Source organism: Formica exsecta, unplaced genomic scaffold, assembly GCF_003651465.1.
Source record: "Formica exsecta isolate Colony F162 unplaced genomic scaffold, ASM365146v1 scaffold2, whole genome shotgun sequence".
Classification (NCBI taxonomy): domain Eukaryota; kingdom Metazoa; phylum Arthropoda; class Insecta; order Hymenoptera; family Formicidae; genus Formica; species Formica exsecta.
The window spans coordinates 4867927-4885215 of record NW_021849297.1 but is presented as its reverse complement, the minus strand read 5'-3'; the positions used below and the strand labels follow the sequence as shown (position 1 = coordinate 4885215).

Below are 17289 nucleotides of genomic sequence, written 5' to 3'. Positions count from 1 at the left end.
TATCGGTTCAATTTTTTTTTTTTTAATAGTGTTTATTATTTTTTAGGAGAAAAGTTTTTTTATAAGAAATTTTAATATTTTTTTGTTCCATGTATGAATTTTAATTAATAAATATTTTTTTCAACTTTTTGTTGCATATAAATCGGGATATTTTTTATATGTACTTGGCATTTTTTTTTACCTTTGTGAGGCTTTTTTAGTAATTTTAATTTTCAGTCTTAAACTTGAATGATGTTATCAAAAATTAAAAACTAGCAAACGGAAAATATATTACGAGGGCGAAATGATATTTTTTTAATCAAACGTAATTGCGAAGTTTTTCGAAAATTCTACAGTTTTGGTCTGCCAACGCTAATAAAAATATCGACATCAAAGCGGCATCGATCCGGCATCACGCACTTTCCCATGCACCGAGTTGTCTATAGCTATAACTTTATCGAAATTCCTGAAAACCGTAACACATTCCCGAGAATAAAAAAAAAAAAAAAATTTTTTGGCGAATTCCACTGAGGTCTGACGTTCCATGTTTCATGCAAAAATCGATTGACACCAAAAAGCATTCGATGTCATAGCGTAAAAGTTACATCTACCTCGATTTATCACCGATAACATCGATCATATTTCTCACAGAAATTCTCGTTGCAAACTTATTGATACTTTTTCAACATGTAGTTGTAATTTCGTTCGCCCGACAAAATTTTCACACTTTTTTTATTTTTTACTGACAAATAAAATTTCTTCCTTTCAAATTAAATTCCGTAATAAACATATCTTTAATTCGAAATATCTTGCAGAATGAGTTTCATATCATAACTGATAATATAAAAAGATAGTAATCAGTAACATCTGATAAAACCATCTAATTTTATTATTATCTTAATATTATATTTCTATATCACAAATAATTAGATATTATATATAATTATTTATAATAAATGCGTAATTATATATACAAAATTACGTTGATATGATTTTTATGATTATAATTACTTTCTCTGATTACAGTTTCGAGTGTGGATGGCTCGAGTTTCAATATTACAAAAGTAAATCGGCTACATATGGGTTCCTATTTATGCATCGCATCCAATGGCGTGCCACCTTCTGTCAGTAAAAGAATAATGCTTACTGTGCATTGTACGTATATTATCTACCACGTGCATTTTATCTCGAATTAAATTTAATCTCAGCTTAAATTACGTGACATTGCTTTTTATTTCTTTGAATAAATTATCATAAAATGTAAATAATTAGTTGGCATGGTTATATAAAATATTAAATGACAAAAATTTATTTAATTATCAGAAATAAACAAAAGGAATATGAAATAAATATAAAGAAGAATATTTTATATTTACACGCGAAGGTGTCACACAAAATAATTACTAAAAGCAATTATGTAAATAGTGACCAAGGATTTACTTATAAGGATTTCGTTTGAAATTTAGTGTCGTTTTGTAATTGTTTCAGTTCCACCAATGATTTGGGTTCAGAATCAATTAGTTGGTGTCCGCGAAGGTCAGAAGCTGACTCTCGAATGCTACTCAGAAGCATTTCCGAAATCTATCAATTATTGGACCAGAGATCAGGACAAGATTGTAGCGCAAGGTTAGTATTAATAAGATAAGAGAGATATCTAATAAAACAATAAATAATAATTTGACTTGGACGAAAAGCAGACACGACATGAAATTTGTTAGCGACAAATCAACGAAAATTTATATGAAGTCTTTTATCGCACGATATGTTGGAATTGCATAATAAGATTTCGCGGTCGTTCGCGGGGTAAGACGCGGGGGTCTCATGAAAGAATCATGACTATGGTAGAAAGTGGGATGACTTTACAATTTTGTAATATGCATCGTTCGCGGCACGCACCTATCGCGCTTTTTGATGATTCATGTAACTCCACGAGAGAAAGATAATTACACCCCCGACGTGTATTCTCCTCTCCACGTAGTGTGTATTTGCGAGGAAGGAAAATAACTGGTTGTTAACGAACCCTCTGAATAATGAAAGTTCCATACCGAACGCATAAACACGCACACGGGCAAAGCGCGAATATAAGCGTTTCGCTCTGCTTTATACGCCGCCTATAAAAGACGGCTTTAGTACTTTGCATCGATTCGCCATCCCTTTTCGGATTCATATCTTTTTTCTCGTATCGCGATGCGCGCATACATACACACAAATAGGGGCACGTACACTTGCGTGACCCCTGTCGAGTATATTTAATCATCGGAGGAAGCTGCGCGGTTATGGCGCGCGTTCTTTTACGGCCGAGAATTAAGCGTATTATGAAAAACATAGTATCGCGCGTTCATTAGACGCCCAACGATCGCAAGTTACGAGACGAACGATGAGTTATGATACACAACAATGAATTATTATGACGTATTTCTCTTGTATGCTTTTATGCCGTATTAGTTGCGCGCGATGTACGTATATTATATTCTGGATAACACACATTATACTACGTCATTGTAGGAAACACGCTTACGGCTTTTCAATCTCATTTAAACAGCTGACAGAAATCTTCGGACGCGGGATTACATGTTAACACGATCGGGGGTCAAAACTCGCATTGTGCGCAACATTATTGCGTTCGATACAGATGCAAATGCTAACCACAACACGGCGATGTAATAACGGTCGACGCGCAGAAAAGGGCGATCCCGGTCGTGTTTGGCGTTCATATACATACTCGTCGCGCGCGTCCTTAGCCTTCCTCATAAATGCCAGATAAAATCGTGTTATACCTTTAACGTGCTACCGGGATTCGCATGCATTATTCAGAGGCTAATTCCGGTCATATAAACGGCCCGAAAGAAGAGAACCGCGCGAGATGTTCGCGCCGCCGTGTATTGCTGGTATACTGCTTAAATAAATAAATCTAACGGTATTAAAAACTAGATTGCCTCTTGTAATCGCCATATTACCTCCTCCTGCATTTATTTTCAAGATATACAAGGCCGGACCGCGTGTAAATTAAAAGCAACGCCGCGTTTCCAGTAGAAACTCATTTAGGGAATTAACTTCCAGATTGGATTCATGGATAAAATGGCATTAAAGGATTTTATTTATAAAGGAATTTAAAGATATCTCTTTTTTTTTTGCGATGCTCCAAACGCAGGCTAATCAATAGTAATGGGATTAATAGCAGTAAAGCGGAACGGAACAAAAGAAGTTTTAATTATATAAAGGTGATCGCGCATATATAATTCACTCGACTATCAAATATAAATTATACGATTCAAAGATTATCAAGATTTAGCTAGGTATTCTATCTATGTATAGCGGTGCATAAAAAGGAGTAGATTTCTAAGAATTGTGGGAAATAATTCAGAATCATCCTGTCGAAAGTCGCTGTGAATTCATTTTTGAGAAAACCGAATAGGATGACGGCCTTGTTTGTCCTTTTTTTTATAGTTATATATTCGTTACATTGTAGTGCACTTTGGGATGAATGTTGAAGCTAGCCCCGAAGCGGTGAAAACGTTGCATTCAAATTGCACGCTCGTGTACATCCTGTGTTTCTTTCATTTCTTCGGCCAATTTCCATTTGCGTCTAATTGAAAGCATTCAAATAAACAGAACCGGCGGAACAGACGCGTGATTGTAAAAATTTCATCCCGCGCTCGCTTTTGACCGCCTGATGTCAATCCGCGAGATTGCCCGTCCCGCACATTTCTCCTCTTTTTTTCTTTTTTTTCTTTTTTTTTTTTTTGTTTGTTTGCGCTCGTCTATTGACGGAACGTGATCAAAGCTAATACGGATTGACGTTTGTTTCTGTCGTCGGATTGTGTTAAGTTATTTCGATGAGATTATACATCGACGAGATGTGTTACGGCGTCGCACAAACAACATGGTAATATATTCGCCTTAACGATTACAATGGATGCAATAAGAAATAACGCGAGCGGTGCGAGAATAAGGGATGCATGTACGAATGGCGTGACTGGAAAAATGATTGGAAGCGATTTCACGCGTTCTAACAAGACGTATCGTGATCGATGCCATGGCAGATAGCGTCGAACTCGTCGTTTAGATCGGAAATAGTTCTTGGTGGCGACGTCGAAATTTCGTAGAGTATTCTAGAGAAAACGTTACGAGATATCGGTCAATCAAGTAAAAAAGCGGATCATCTCTGGCTTTATATATATATCATCTTTTTTTTTTCTGAATTACCCGTTTGCATAAAAATCGATTTGACCAAACTAATATGTAGTATCATATATAAAATGGAATGGAAAGCCGAGCTCGCGATATACTTGATATTTTTCGATAATGATTTAAAAATAGAAAGAGAGAGAAGAAAAATGAGAGAGAGGGAGATAGAGAAAGAGAAAAAGAAAAAAATTTTTTCTTTTTATAAAAACCGTTGCAGAGCTCTTTATTAAAAAAATTATTAATGTCGCTGTTATATATTGAGACAATTTCAATAACCTATATTTTCCGACGACTCACTCTGCATAATTCAAATTTTGTCCTATACAAATCGGATCGCCTTCAAATCGCCTCCGCCGATGCCGAGTACAATAGAAACGGAATTTCTCCTCCGGAAACAAGCGCCCAAACTGACAGCTATCGCCAAATTCTAGCATCAAGGCGAACAATTTTTACAAAAGCATTTTCACAAGAGCAAAGTTGTCATCTCAATAATCTTTTCTTTTCAGTTTACGAAACGGCATGGAAGAAAGTTTTATCACATCTTTTTAAGTGCTTATGTATGAAGACTTTGGTAGCAATTTGTTGGTTCTTGTAAAAGCTAAAAAAGTGGGCTGATTTGAACAATGTTAAAAATATTATTTTGTTCTTTCCATATGTTTAATATTAATCTGTATATAATTTATATAAATTCTCTCTTAATATAAATTTGCTATAATATCCGAATATCCAAATATAATATCCAAAAATAATATCCAAAAATAATATTCATATATAATCCAAAAATTTATCCGTTTTAACGGGCAGTGACTTAACGAAGATTTCAATTGATTTTTTATTAAAGGCCGGTATTCATAGTCAGTTCTTATTTCAAGACCGTCTTAAGTAATGTCTTAAGATGCTAATACGGCTCTGTAATTGGTTTAGGACATCTTAAGATTGTGCTTAAGACGGTCTTAAATATAAGAACTGTCTATGAATACCGGTCTAAGAGTGATATTCTCGTAATAGATATTTCACCTTGATTTAATTTTATCTTATAATATCGGCTTTCAAATATTATATAGTAATAATTTCGTATTGCACGTCTCTATATTCTATTTGAAATGACAGAAATCACATCCTCGAGCTACAATTTGGACACGTCGCTATCGAGGACCGAACGATTTCGATGCCTTACATCTTCCCGTGATATAGCTTGCATAATCAATTCAAGCATCTAAGATCCCACGTTTTATCAAAACGGCCGGCAAATCGCCTCTGCCAATCGATGACGTAGTAAATGACGTTCCATTTCAGGCCGGAAACTGCCGTTGAGATCGACAGTCGTCTACGAATTCCCACGGCTGTCGAAGGTAAAACGTCACAATAGTTCAATCAGGTTGGAAGATGGTCCGTCCGTAGCATCGTCTATCGCGAACGCTAGTTCGATATTCGACGCGCGGCGATCTTAAGTTAACGTAATTTCTGTTTCGATCGGCGCTATTCAACGGGTGCTTCCGGTGGTTCTCGGCTCGTAAGATACCAAAACGGTTCATCCCCAGATGGTATCTGACGCGAAAAGCGCCCGGCGCAGAATGCAAAACGGAACAATAAAAGGGATACAGTCGTGGACGGAACGTACTTTGGATTCACCTCAGAATGGACTCGGAACGGATAATACGCTTTTCGTGATCGCGAATGTCGGTATTCACCATTTTATGCTGTTATGACACGCTTACAAGAGAATCAGAACAAGGATCGTAAATTTATATATGTAACGTTACGAGGAGATAATATAATAGAAAAACCGATACACTTGTGCGAGTGTGTGTGTGTGTGTGTGTGTGTATAGAAACGTTCAATAATAGCCATACGTAATGCATCATGAGACCTCGATATAAAAGATTTTAACAACTTTTTATTTCTGCAACTTATAATTTAATATCTCATAAATTCTCAGATACTAGTGACAACTGGATATTCTCGATACTCTAGTAAAATAAGCATAAATTTTGTGCAACAGTAAAATGATTTGTGTATGTCCAACGCGAAATGTCTTTTATTATCTTTATTGAATTGTTATCCTTTTGAAAACGTTTGCGTGCTAATCTCTCTTTCTCTTTTTGGAGATAAAAAAAACCGCGTCTATAAAATCAATCACGCGCGAGAGAAAAAGTTTCCTGAGACACAGATAACGTCCAAATAAATCGTGCCAACCGCTTATTAAATCGCCCGACCGACTTTTCCAGTAGGAAATAATTAGAAAACAGATCTCTCTGTTAAATTCCGGCTTTCTCATCCAACTATGCCTTTTATTATAAAAGGAAACGGCCATGAGACGAGTAGTTTCTATGAGATTTTTCGTATTGTCACCGCGCCGCGGTCGACCCACATACCATGAATGCACGAAGGACAGACGGTCATTTAAAAGCCCTCGATTACCGCCGCATATTCCGATAAAAATATCCGTGATTCGGTCGTACTTCTATTTTCAAGCTCCACCCAAAAGAGTAAATCACGTCAAGGGAATGACAGGTAACCCCGGGCGGACGTGACTGACAGCACATGACGGAAAAGCGAATTTTTTTGTTTTTCCTTTTTTTTCTATTCCGGTATGCGCTCACGTGTCTAGTTGATTTAAACGTGATTTTTCTGAAATTGGGGCAAAGAACGCGGATATATAATGTCCACGTCATTTTTTTTTTTTTTTTTTGTATAAATGTCCCGTTTTTTTTTTTTTTTTTTTTTTTTTTTTTTTTTTTTTTTTATATCGCTCTGATTCAATTGATGTAATTCGGCGATCGCAGCCGCGCGCGCGATTCGGGAGAGTTTATCTTTAATTTTGACGATACGGAAGAAAACAAAGCGCCGAAATAAAACTGTGCAGCGCATTACTAACGGAATTGCAATTTGTTACAGGAGGAAAATACGAGCCAGTGCTGAAAGATAACGCGTACAAGGTACACATGATACTGACGATAAACACCGTCAGTCCGGCGGATTACGGCTCGTACAAATGTGTCTCTAGAAATTCGCTGGGCGACACTGACGGCAGCATTAAAGTCTATCGTAAGTGTAATTATAGCATCTCTCATCTAAAATTCTCGCCATTTTTCTGCGCAGCAGAGAGAGATTCCGGTAATGAATTTCATAATAAGCGATGCTTAGCGAAACTAAATTGTAATAAAATTTATATTATTTTCTGTATATACATCTGAGACACTCTGGCGTATCGGATTCGACAAAATAGCAGTAAAATAGCTCGCTCGCGCACTGGCTGCAGCTTATTAAGCAGCAGCTGTGTTAAAATAGTTGGAATTTTTACGAAATACCGAGTGAAATCCGGCGCGAGGCAGGTCAGACCTTATTATTCTTAAAAGTGCTCGCGCGCTTATGAATAAAACAATTTTTCGCAAAATATATTCTTGCGACTACGGGGCTACTGGTCTCTCCGATTCGGAATCACAGCTCTCTAGGAAAGTTCTTGTATACACTCAACTGACGCGTTATACCTATACGTTTGCGGAGGTTAGTACCTATCCAATATGTGAATCGGCACTCTGGAAACAACGAAGTGCGAAGTGCGCATCTATGCGCGCATTGAAATTGTTTGCGCTCGTAAAGTAAAAGATAACAAGGAGTTAGAACATGCATAAACAAAGTTGCGAGTTAAAGTGTGACTCGAAAAGAAACTATCCGCGTGTTGTATATATTCGCCTCGTTATTTCTTACCTACAACTGCCGGGGCCGCGAATCGCTCTTCAGTGCATCCCCTCGACTCGAGACATTCTTCAGTTCGCGCTCGCTTTACATGTCTGACGTCACTTTGATGTGCGTGATGTAGTATCGTTTGAATAATATTGAGAGAGAACGCTGTTATTTATGTTTCAGCAATATCGAACTCCACTTCCAACGACAGCAACACCAAGCACAAAGGTAAGTACTATTTTCTACTTAAGCAGTACGTCCAAAGCGTAATTTTCCTTTTTCTATGCAAAAAAGTATATAATATAGCGAGCTCTTGTATATACTTTTGAAAGATTGCGACGGCGACGCGGAAAACGCGAAAGGGATCGCACGTAGTTTGTTTTTACTACTGATAAGAAGAAGCTTTTTTTGATTCGCGATTCTCAGTTTTAAAATTATATGAAATTATAAATTTTTTATGAATTTTAATGAAATCCTGAATGAAGCTACTTTGTAGAGATGCTAAGCCATTGATTAATTAACTGCTTCATTCCAATCTCGTTGTTCGAAAATATAAATCGATCACCCGCCCTTATTGCTCGCTTTGTGTTGAGAGGTACTTTTTGAATGATGGAACGTAGTGTACTTCCAGTAGACAAACGCAGGTCGCTGATTAATTAGATCGAGTAGTCAGTTTGTTCGATCGAACACATTCTGAGCCCAGTCAAAGTACGTATTTTAGCATTGTATAGTTAAACCAAACAATGTACTCATACAATCTCGGCATTATCTTCTATCCTCTGTGTTTTAATTGGGAAAATATCTAGTAAAAATATCTGGCATTATAAAGTGAACAAATAACATATTATTTCGTCATTATTTTCTGAACGCGTTAATTTTCAAAATGCATTTCATGATATATATTTTTCGCGTATGTGATAATACTATACTCCTATAAGAATGTAGATTGTTATTAAAAAGAAAAAAGTGCAATGTTGTCAAATATCGTCGGATCATAATTTTTATCAACAATGAAAAAGAGAGAGAGAGAGAGAAAGCAATATAATCTATCGTGGAACGCAACAAAGGCTGCACGTCCATGCGAATTCATGTCATCCGTGCTTGTTAAAGACATTTCAAGTTTTCCATCCGACCAAGTTCGAGCTTCTCCATCGTCGAGTGTGCAGGTTCTAGGAGAGGGTCGGCACTATTTCAGCGTAAAATCGCGGATGAATAGGAGCCGTCGTCGTGTCGGGTTACGCGGACGGTCTCGTTTTTACGACAGGTCGCCGTCGCGGACGGAGCGCGCACAAAAGTCTGCGCGAGGCTTGATGCAGAAGGCTCGATGCAGAATGCGCGGTGCAGTCGCGATAGCAGAGATAGACGTTTAGAGAAACGACTTTTTAAAGAGACTCACGGATGAATACCATTTCGGCTCTCTTGCACCTGCCGCTCTTGCGCCGCCAATCTGCTTTTCATCGCGCAGAGAAAAGAGCAGAACTGAAGTTTCCGAAGGGGGACTCGCTTCTCGGTCTCTCTTCTTGTATCCGCGCGTACGCGTTGACGTCTCGCACAACCATGCGTAACATACTTTCCCTTGAATAACTTGGCGCGTATCTCTTAGCGAGATACTTAGAAGTTGCTTGGGAGAAGAACGTTCAATATATCTCTGAAAGATAAAAAGAGCATCACCTGTAGCATATTATGTGGCTTTAATAATCATTTTAACATTATTATATCGTCAATATGAAAATTTTATAGATAATTAATTTTAAAACACCATGCGTAACATACTTTCCCTTGAATAACTTGGCGCGTATCTCTTAGCGAGATACTTAGAAGTTGCTTGGGAGAAGAACGTTCAATATATCTCTGAAAGATAAAAAGAGCATCACCTGTAGCATATTATGGCTTTAATAATCATTTTTACATTATTATATCGTCAATATGAAAATTTTATAGATAATTAATTTTAAAACAATATAAAATGCCCACACACGCAGCTGAAAGTCGATGATAAGTTATTTGATTTCGTCGCTTTGATTTTTCTTCCATGTTATTATCGGATTTATCTTTAGCATGCGAATTGGAAGACGGGGGGAAGAGAGGAGGGGGGAATAAATGCATGGCAAACGAACGTTTAGAGTGAGTACCAATTCACGAAAGATTCTTTTCTCTCGGCGCGGTATTTCCGAGTAGTTGATATATTCAAAGAGATAATAATACGGCAAGAGCTTTGTGCTACAATACATCGGCCTCTCAAAGGAGATGGTAAATTACATGTCAGTGCGCCGCATCGTGCTTCGCTATATTTCGTTGCGCTCTGCCCGAGTATTAACTAAGCGCACGAAAAAGTATTTTGTTATCTCTACGTTGCATTATTATTATTTTTTTTTTTTTATTTGCCATAAAAATATATATAGTATCGCGTAACATTAAAATAATAAACAGATCTGATATTTTTGCAAATTTCCACGATCGCATATTTCGAATGTTTGAAATAACTGCCAATATTTTTATGCTTCGTATATAAAACGTTATATTTGTTCGTATATATAATAGCCTGTACATATTATAGTCTGCTATTCGCATTATTAGTTTCAAAAATTTCGATGCTGAAAAATAAAGTATTAAAACTTTTTAATAAAAGAGGATACAAATAGCTCGTGAGGGGTGAGATAGATAATGGCTGAGTATGTGCATAAATTGTGCCAGTCATACGTATCATATAGATATGTATTTAAGGCTGAGACACGCTATGTCGCGCTTCTTGACCGTACAACGCGTGTGTGCTATTATAACGTAATATAACTACTATATCAGGATGAAAAATGTCGATATAAAATCCAGGGGCTTTGAAGCATGTGCTTTAAGACACTCCCGACGGCCGTGATATAGCTCCAAGATGCTCGAGTCTTCTCTCTCGCTGCTTTAATGATTCATTTTCGCAAGGGGAAAACTTTAAACATCTCTCGCGCCGTCTTCGTTTTATGGCTAATCGATGTTTTTACGGCTACGCGGACTTCTCACGGCCGCGAATACGAGTCTCATCGTGAGTCTTTATGCAGTCGCCGTACTGAAAAGCGCGAGATAGCTGGATATAAAGGCAATATGAGCGCGAATTGAAATTTTTGATTACACAGTTGACGTCTTTCTTCGACGTAAATCGGCTCGTTGTAATGTTTCTTCTTTTTTTTTTTTTTTTCGCGTAACGCTCCGGATGTGCATTTCGGTCCGTCCGCGCCCCGAAACGAAATTTTTTGGCAAGAGTGTGTACGATTATATAACTGTATACACAAATTACCATAATTAGCAGCGCGGGAAGACCGCGCGCGTGTTTTGCTGGCGGCAATAAATAATCGGCGCACGAAGGCGATGTCAACGCGAGCTGCTCGTAAAAAGCAGCTTACTCTCATATTTCACCAAGTATCTTCCGCACCATCATAATGAAAAATCCGGGATTTATTATTGACCCGTCTTCGGTCCAACTTCCCGTTCGCCCGACACCCGGAAATCGATATATGCAAAATATTTTGATGCCAACAGATTGGGAGGCGACGTTGCATCGCGCGATGGAAGATTTATAGAGACCAGGTCTCGGTGTGTCGCGGGTCAATTTTATTGAACTCTTTCCACCTCGCCACATACGCTTCGAGGGTTAAATATACACGTCTATATAGAGGTACAGGTCTCTCTCTCTTTCTCTCTCTCTCGTTGAGTTAAATGCGCGAAACAATATACATGGATATGACACGCTTCGGAAATAATGGAAAATAGAAAGTAGATCATTTCTATATCTGTTGGAAAGGCCGAAGCGCGAATTTGACCGCGCGAATTTGATTCTTGATGAGATCATTTTAATGTATTCTATCGGAGTGATTCATCTGGCAAAAATAATAGAGATGTAGAACAGACGGGTCAATTTTCCACTATGTGCGAGAGCAAACGATGCGGCATCCCTGAAACTTCGGACGGAAACTTAACAACGTGAAGGCAAACACATTGGTCATACCTTAAGCCCTTCCACAATTTGCCACGGACTGGTCTTATCGAGTACGAACCGCCACGTTCATTCGTTCTTCTCATTACTTGAGAAAACACACGGTCGAAGCCGCATTTTTCACGGAGACAAACGAACTCGCCCTCTCATCACGAGCAAAACGCTGAATCGCTTTTCCAATAGCGATTCCCTACTTTACCCGGTTTTAACACTTTTTTATCGCTGTTTAACATTAAATTTGTCCCACTTTTGTGCAGAGATTTATCGTATTTTTGTCAGGAAAAAAAATAAATTAACGTGCAATTTTTTTTTTAGTATAGCGTTTTTCTCGCCGTTTAAACTGCGCGAGATTAAAATAAACGAATTTCAAAAAATGTGCGATGAATCTATAATTACATTCATCAAGATTTTATGACAAAAATTGACTCACATAAAATACGTATCTTGAAACTAAATCGCTATTGGAGATATGTAACTAAGCTCAATTCGAATATATTAGATTGGATATTTTTATTCTGCGTTATAAACTTGTCTCGTAAATCGTTTTCTCTCTTCGTGCCGGCTGTCATCGCTATTTCTCTTGCAATTGATTTAACAACCGTCGTCATTAGTAGTCCCGTGACGTACCACCCGAAACCGAATACCACATTGCGAAACAAATTGCTTTAAAGACATTCAACGGGCACCAATTAATCAAAGAAAGCGGAATGAGAAAACAACTGAAATAATAGGACTCAATTGAATGTTTCATCCGTAAATTTGCAAAAATCTGGCACACTGATTTGCTTACGTTTACGTAACAAAATAAGTTATTAAATAAATACTCATAATTGATATATTTAACGGTTGTCGATTAACACTGCTATAACATCGTTACAAAATGAACTGTGCTGGATAAAAACCCAGGAGGAGGGGAATAGACGGAATATTCATAATTATTGCTTATGAATAAAAGTATCCGTAAATATTTACTTAGACAATATTGACAATATCAAAATATAAACTTCGCCTCGAGGGAGAAACGATATCGTTCAATATCTCGCTTTGTTTGCAGGTAAACCAAGGCATAATTCAGGGAACGATATCCTGGGTGGAAATCAAGATATGCTAAAAGAGCCAGGTACATATTGAACATCAAAATTTAATAAAGATGATTGACATCAAGTATCCTTCTTAATTCTTTTCAATATCGTACATATTCTTAAATTATTATAAACTGGATATAAATGATGTCTTGATTCTTTATTATTCAGATAAAAATCATTGTGTTTTTAAACTACAAAATTTAAATTTTTTATAATTTCTTTTTTATGATAATATAATATTATGCTATTAATATGTATCTTCAAATCTGCCATCGTAGATTCGAAACTACGAAATCGTAAGGAGAACGGAGGGGACATAACGGATTATGATGACTCCAGCGCCAACAGCAACGGTAGCTCGTTGCTCTTGTTGATCCTCGTCGCGCTGTGCCTCTGTCTCCATCATCATCCGCAGATGCGTACGTTGCATCCGGCCTGAGATCTACCCGCGACAGCGCTGCACGCTATCACACACGTACTTCGATCATCGAAACATATGACTTTGTACATCCACTTGTAAATTCATCGCTCAGGGACTTCAGTCGAGGATGAATATCGTCGAGGACTGCGTTGACCATACTACACTTTAAACTTAAACGATAAGATAATAATACTGTAAGTAGCATTAGTGGCGTCTCCGCAACTCGCGTAGTTCGCTAAGGGAGGATTACGACTTAAGAAACGGTCATTGCGGACAATTTCGGGCCCGGAATTGAGTGCGCAAATCTACCCTATGTGCCCGGTAATCATGTTCAACGTTGCGGAACTCTTACTCTTTATTTATCTTGGTGTTGCGGATTAGCAGTACCGCAGAGATAACTGAAATATCTATAAATTTTGAACATTATAACAACCGTGATAAAGAAACGACTAATTTTCGAAAAGAATATGCGAGTTAAATATTTTGATTACCCTTAATTATTTTTTAACACAATTTTTTTTTTTTTTAAAAGAAGAGCTCTTATTTTTGATCGTTATCAATAATTTCATTTGTTTATGTGCACTATGAAAATAATATTCTACGCAACTGTGAGATAACTTTTTACATACATCTAATAATTTCTCTATGAAATAACGTATAAGAAAAAAAAAAATCTTTTTTATCGATCAAGAAAGTACGAATTTGCACTACAAAATCCGGTAATGATCAATCCTGACAACGAGCAATAAGCGCAAAGTCTTATTGAGAAGAAATAAATTTCTATGAAGAAACACGTCTACGAAAGACGGACAGTTGGCAGTGTTTTGTGTCATTTTTAATTGGCTATCGGACGTCTATTACGAATCGATGGCCGAACGATGCGACAATGTGACGATGCGGCTACATCGATTGAAGGAGAAGGTAGCTTACACGTTTATTAGAGACTATGGCAGTGCTAACCAATTCAAGTAAAGAATGAACGTCTCAATTAGACAGACTCAAACTTCTTTCGAACTGCCAATCTTTCTCGACAAATCTAAAAGCGTATCGAATATTTTAGAAATATACTTCACACACGGCATAAATAGAGAAATCAAATACTATATAAAAGTTTTTAATTATGTTTTGTATTTATTTATCACGAGCAAATTCAAGCGATTAAGAATATATATTAAAATTTTCAATTTGATCTCTCTTCATGAAGAGCATGAATACTTTTCAATACTACGAAGATGGCAAACTTTCTTCTATGCTACTTTTTCTTTCTCTCTTTTTCTCTTGCTTGCTTTCTCTATATAGTTTCAAGCAATGTTTTATTCTTTTAAATGAGCCGGTACAATTTTTTTTTCTTTAAAAACGTAAGCCTGTAAAAGTTGACTGCGCGATTTATCTCGTTTTATTCAATAGATAGCCGTCTTCTCTAACGAGTTATTAAAGTTGCATCAATACAGTGACATCGGTCGGCATCATTTTAAATGATTCTTTGTAACTCCTGAATTTTGATTAAAAAAGATTATCATGTGCATAAAGTAGCTAGCATTAATTTCATAGAATATACGAGGCGTATTATATTAATCGCCATCGCTTGAGGACTCGCACCAAAAGGAAATCCTCGACGGACATCCTGGATTGTTCATTAGAATTTGTACCGGGAAGGACGTTTGTGTTAGCTGAAATCTGTTCTATAATAACTCTCTGTATAGTATGATATTATGTATAGTATCAGTATAATTACTGATATATGTACTATATATATAGACACAGTATAAATGTAACGATGCCACATCGGCGTTCCTCGAATTTTTCAGCGAAACTATTAAATTAATAATTTCTCCCATCTTTGCATAAAATTTTGCTTAAGTAGTCCTTAAGCAGGATTATCAATTTTATAATTATTTTATTTAAATTTTCTAATATTTAAAGCAAAGAATTGCATTTTATAATTTCAATTCATATTTTACAAATTAAAGGGTATTTAAAATATATAATTAATTTTTTAATAATTCTATTTTCCAGAAAATAAATCAGAGAATATATCATAATTTGTATATAGTATGTATAATAAGTACAATTATATACAATATATATAATAGCATTAAGTCAAGACTGAGGAGGCTTTGAGCCTCCTTAAATCATTTCCGTGCAGTGATCGATGTACTGCGTGTGAATAGATCTCGCTTTATATTTCACACGTATTGTATATACTAGAAAGTAGGCTGACGCCGCTGAAAGCCACCTATATTACCACTGTCATAATGATATGTAGTATTCAGCAAAATATATATATATTTTTTTTTTATAAAATAGAGTAAACTAAACACACTTCTCGATGATACACAATGTTTGACAAATTCACGAAACAAATATAGATAATTTAATGCGCGTTTGACGATTGAATGATTTATTAAGAGTTACTTTATCGATTTTTTTTATTAGTATCCCAACCAGCAATTAACTGCTATTTCTGTATCATTAATTATTAACGTTAGGTAACGCATCACACAATATTTACATCGTAATCGACGCGAATATTCGCAGAACTTTACTTAAGTTATTAGAGCTTTGGGTAACACATTCTGTAAACTGGGACACTCTCTGTACAGTTTGAATCATAATACAATATTACGATGCCGGGCTTACACATGGCGTTTTGTGTTTTTGTTCACTGATGTATGCATACGTATGCAGATAGAGAGCTTATTATTGAATATTAGGTATAAAAAAGGTTGAGTCTCGAAATGAGTTAAAGCTGACTAAAGAAAAGCAAAGAAAATTCTTGTTATTTGGAAGAGTAATCGAGCGTTGAAAAACCGAAGTACTAGAAAAAAATATTAAACAACCTACATTAGCACAACATAAAATTGTAACTTGTTATGAAAGTAAAGAGAGAGTAAGATTGATCAATTTTCCACGCAAAAATAACTAAGTTAGCAGTTTTTAATATTGATGATTCAATGTATCTGTAATAGAAAAATTGATTTTTGTATCGATTTTTTATTATTATTTTTCTGCAAGCTTAATTACTTACAATTAATTTATTTAAAGAATCTGCAAATTTAAATGGTTCAAGCTGAGTATATCAAACTAGTGTGAAGATCGATACAATATTGACGTTTATTAACTTATATACAAATAATTATCAGTTTAGAAAAACAATACTAAAAAGAATTTTTTTTCTTATATATGCGCGCGTGCAATAGTTGATATATATTAATATGACGTTTCTCTGCAAAGAGAATTTATATAGAAGAAAATATATTTTAATTACTGACATTTCTTTAGCATAAAAGAGCATAAATACAAGAATTATTTAACACAAAAATATATTATCTGAGAAAAAGTATTTATTTATGTTACAAGAAATGTAATTTTAAAAGCCAGACTTATTTTACTTATTTTACCTATTTTAAAATGTACAATATGGCAATGTTTAAAAATATCAATGCTGTGTCAAAGATAATAATATAATGTGACCTTTTTCGATTAAATTTAGTTTAATCTATGACCTATAATAGTTTTCTTTCTTTCTTCTTTTATTGATTTAATTTAGTTTAATCATTGATATTGATTAGTTTAACGCACACTGCGCATATAACAATTAAAAATAATATTCAATGCCTTGATTGGCTCATTATATGTATAATGTATATCGAGTAGCATACATCATTAAAATTCCACGTTGTATCTACATGATGCATTTATGTATTATTTACAAATAATTTAGTGACTGCGGCAATTTTGAACAATGTATCAAACATAACTCAACTTACTTTTATATCATCAACATTGTAGATAATCATATCAAATACATCATTCATACGACGCGTATAATAAATCGTAAAGAGTAAGTGCGAAATTTGTAATAAAGACGAATAATACGAATCATGTGTAGCTAATAAAAGTACATGACGCACTACATGTACGACTATTATAGTTATATATATATATAT

At 35.7% G+C, this 17289-nt stretch overlaps 1 protein-coding gene across 3 annotated transcripts in view; it reads left to right on the top strand.

The window, feature by feature from the left end:
- Window positions 1–15250, top strand: part of LOC115234300 (neurotrimin) — a 161761-nt gene extending 146511 nt beyond the window's left edge. For 2 of the 3 annotated variants that reach the window (XM_029805274.1, XM_029805272.1), the window contains exons 5-10: window positions 1006–1134; window positions 1468–1605; window positions 7066–7215; window positions 8038–8082; window positions 12888–12953; window positions 13197–15250. In XM_029805274.1, coding sequence (XP_029661134.1) covers window positions 1006–1134; window positions 1468–1605; window positions 7066–7215; window positions 8038–8082; window positions 12888–12953; window positions 13197–13357 — 689 coding nt within the window. In that variant the 3' untranslated portion in view covers window positions 13358–15250. Of the gene's footprint in view, window positions 1–1005; window positions 1135–1467; window positions 1606–7065; window positions 7216–8037; window positions 8083–11379; window positions 12727–12887; window positions 12954–13196 lie in introns of those variants that run through there. The other variant, XM_029805275.1, reaches the window with a different exon arrangement.
- Window positions 15251–17289: the final 2039 nt, after the last annotated feature.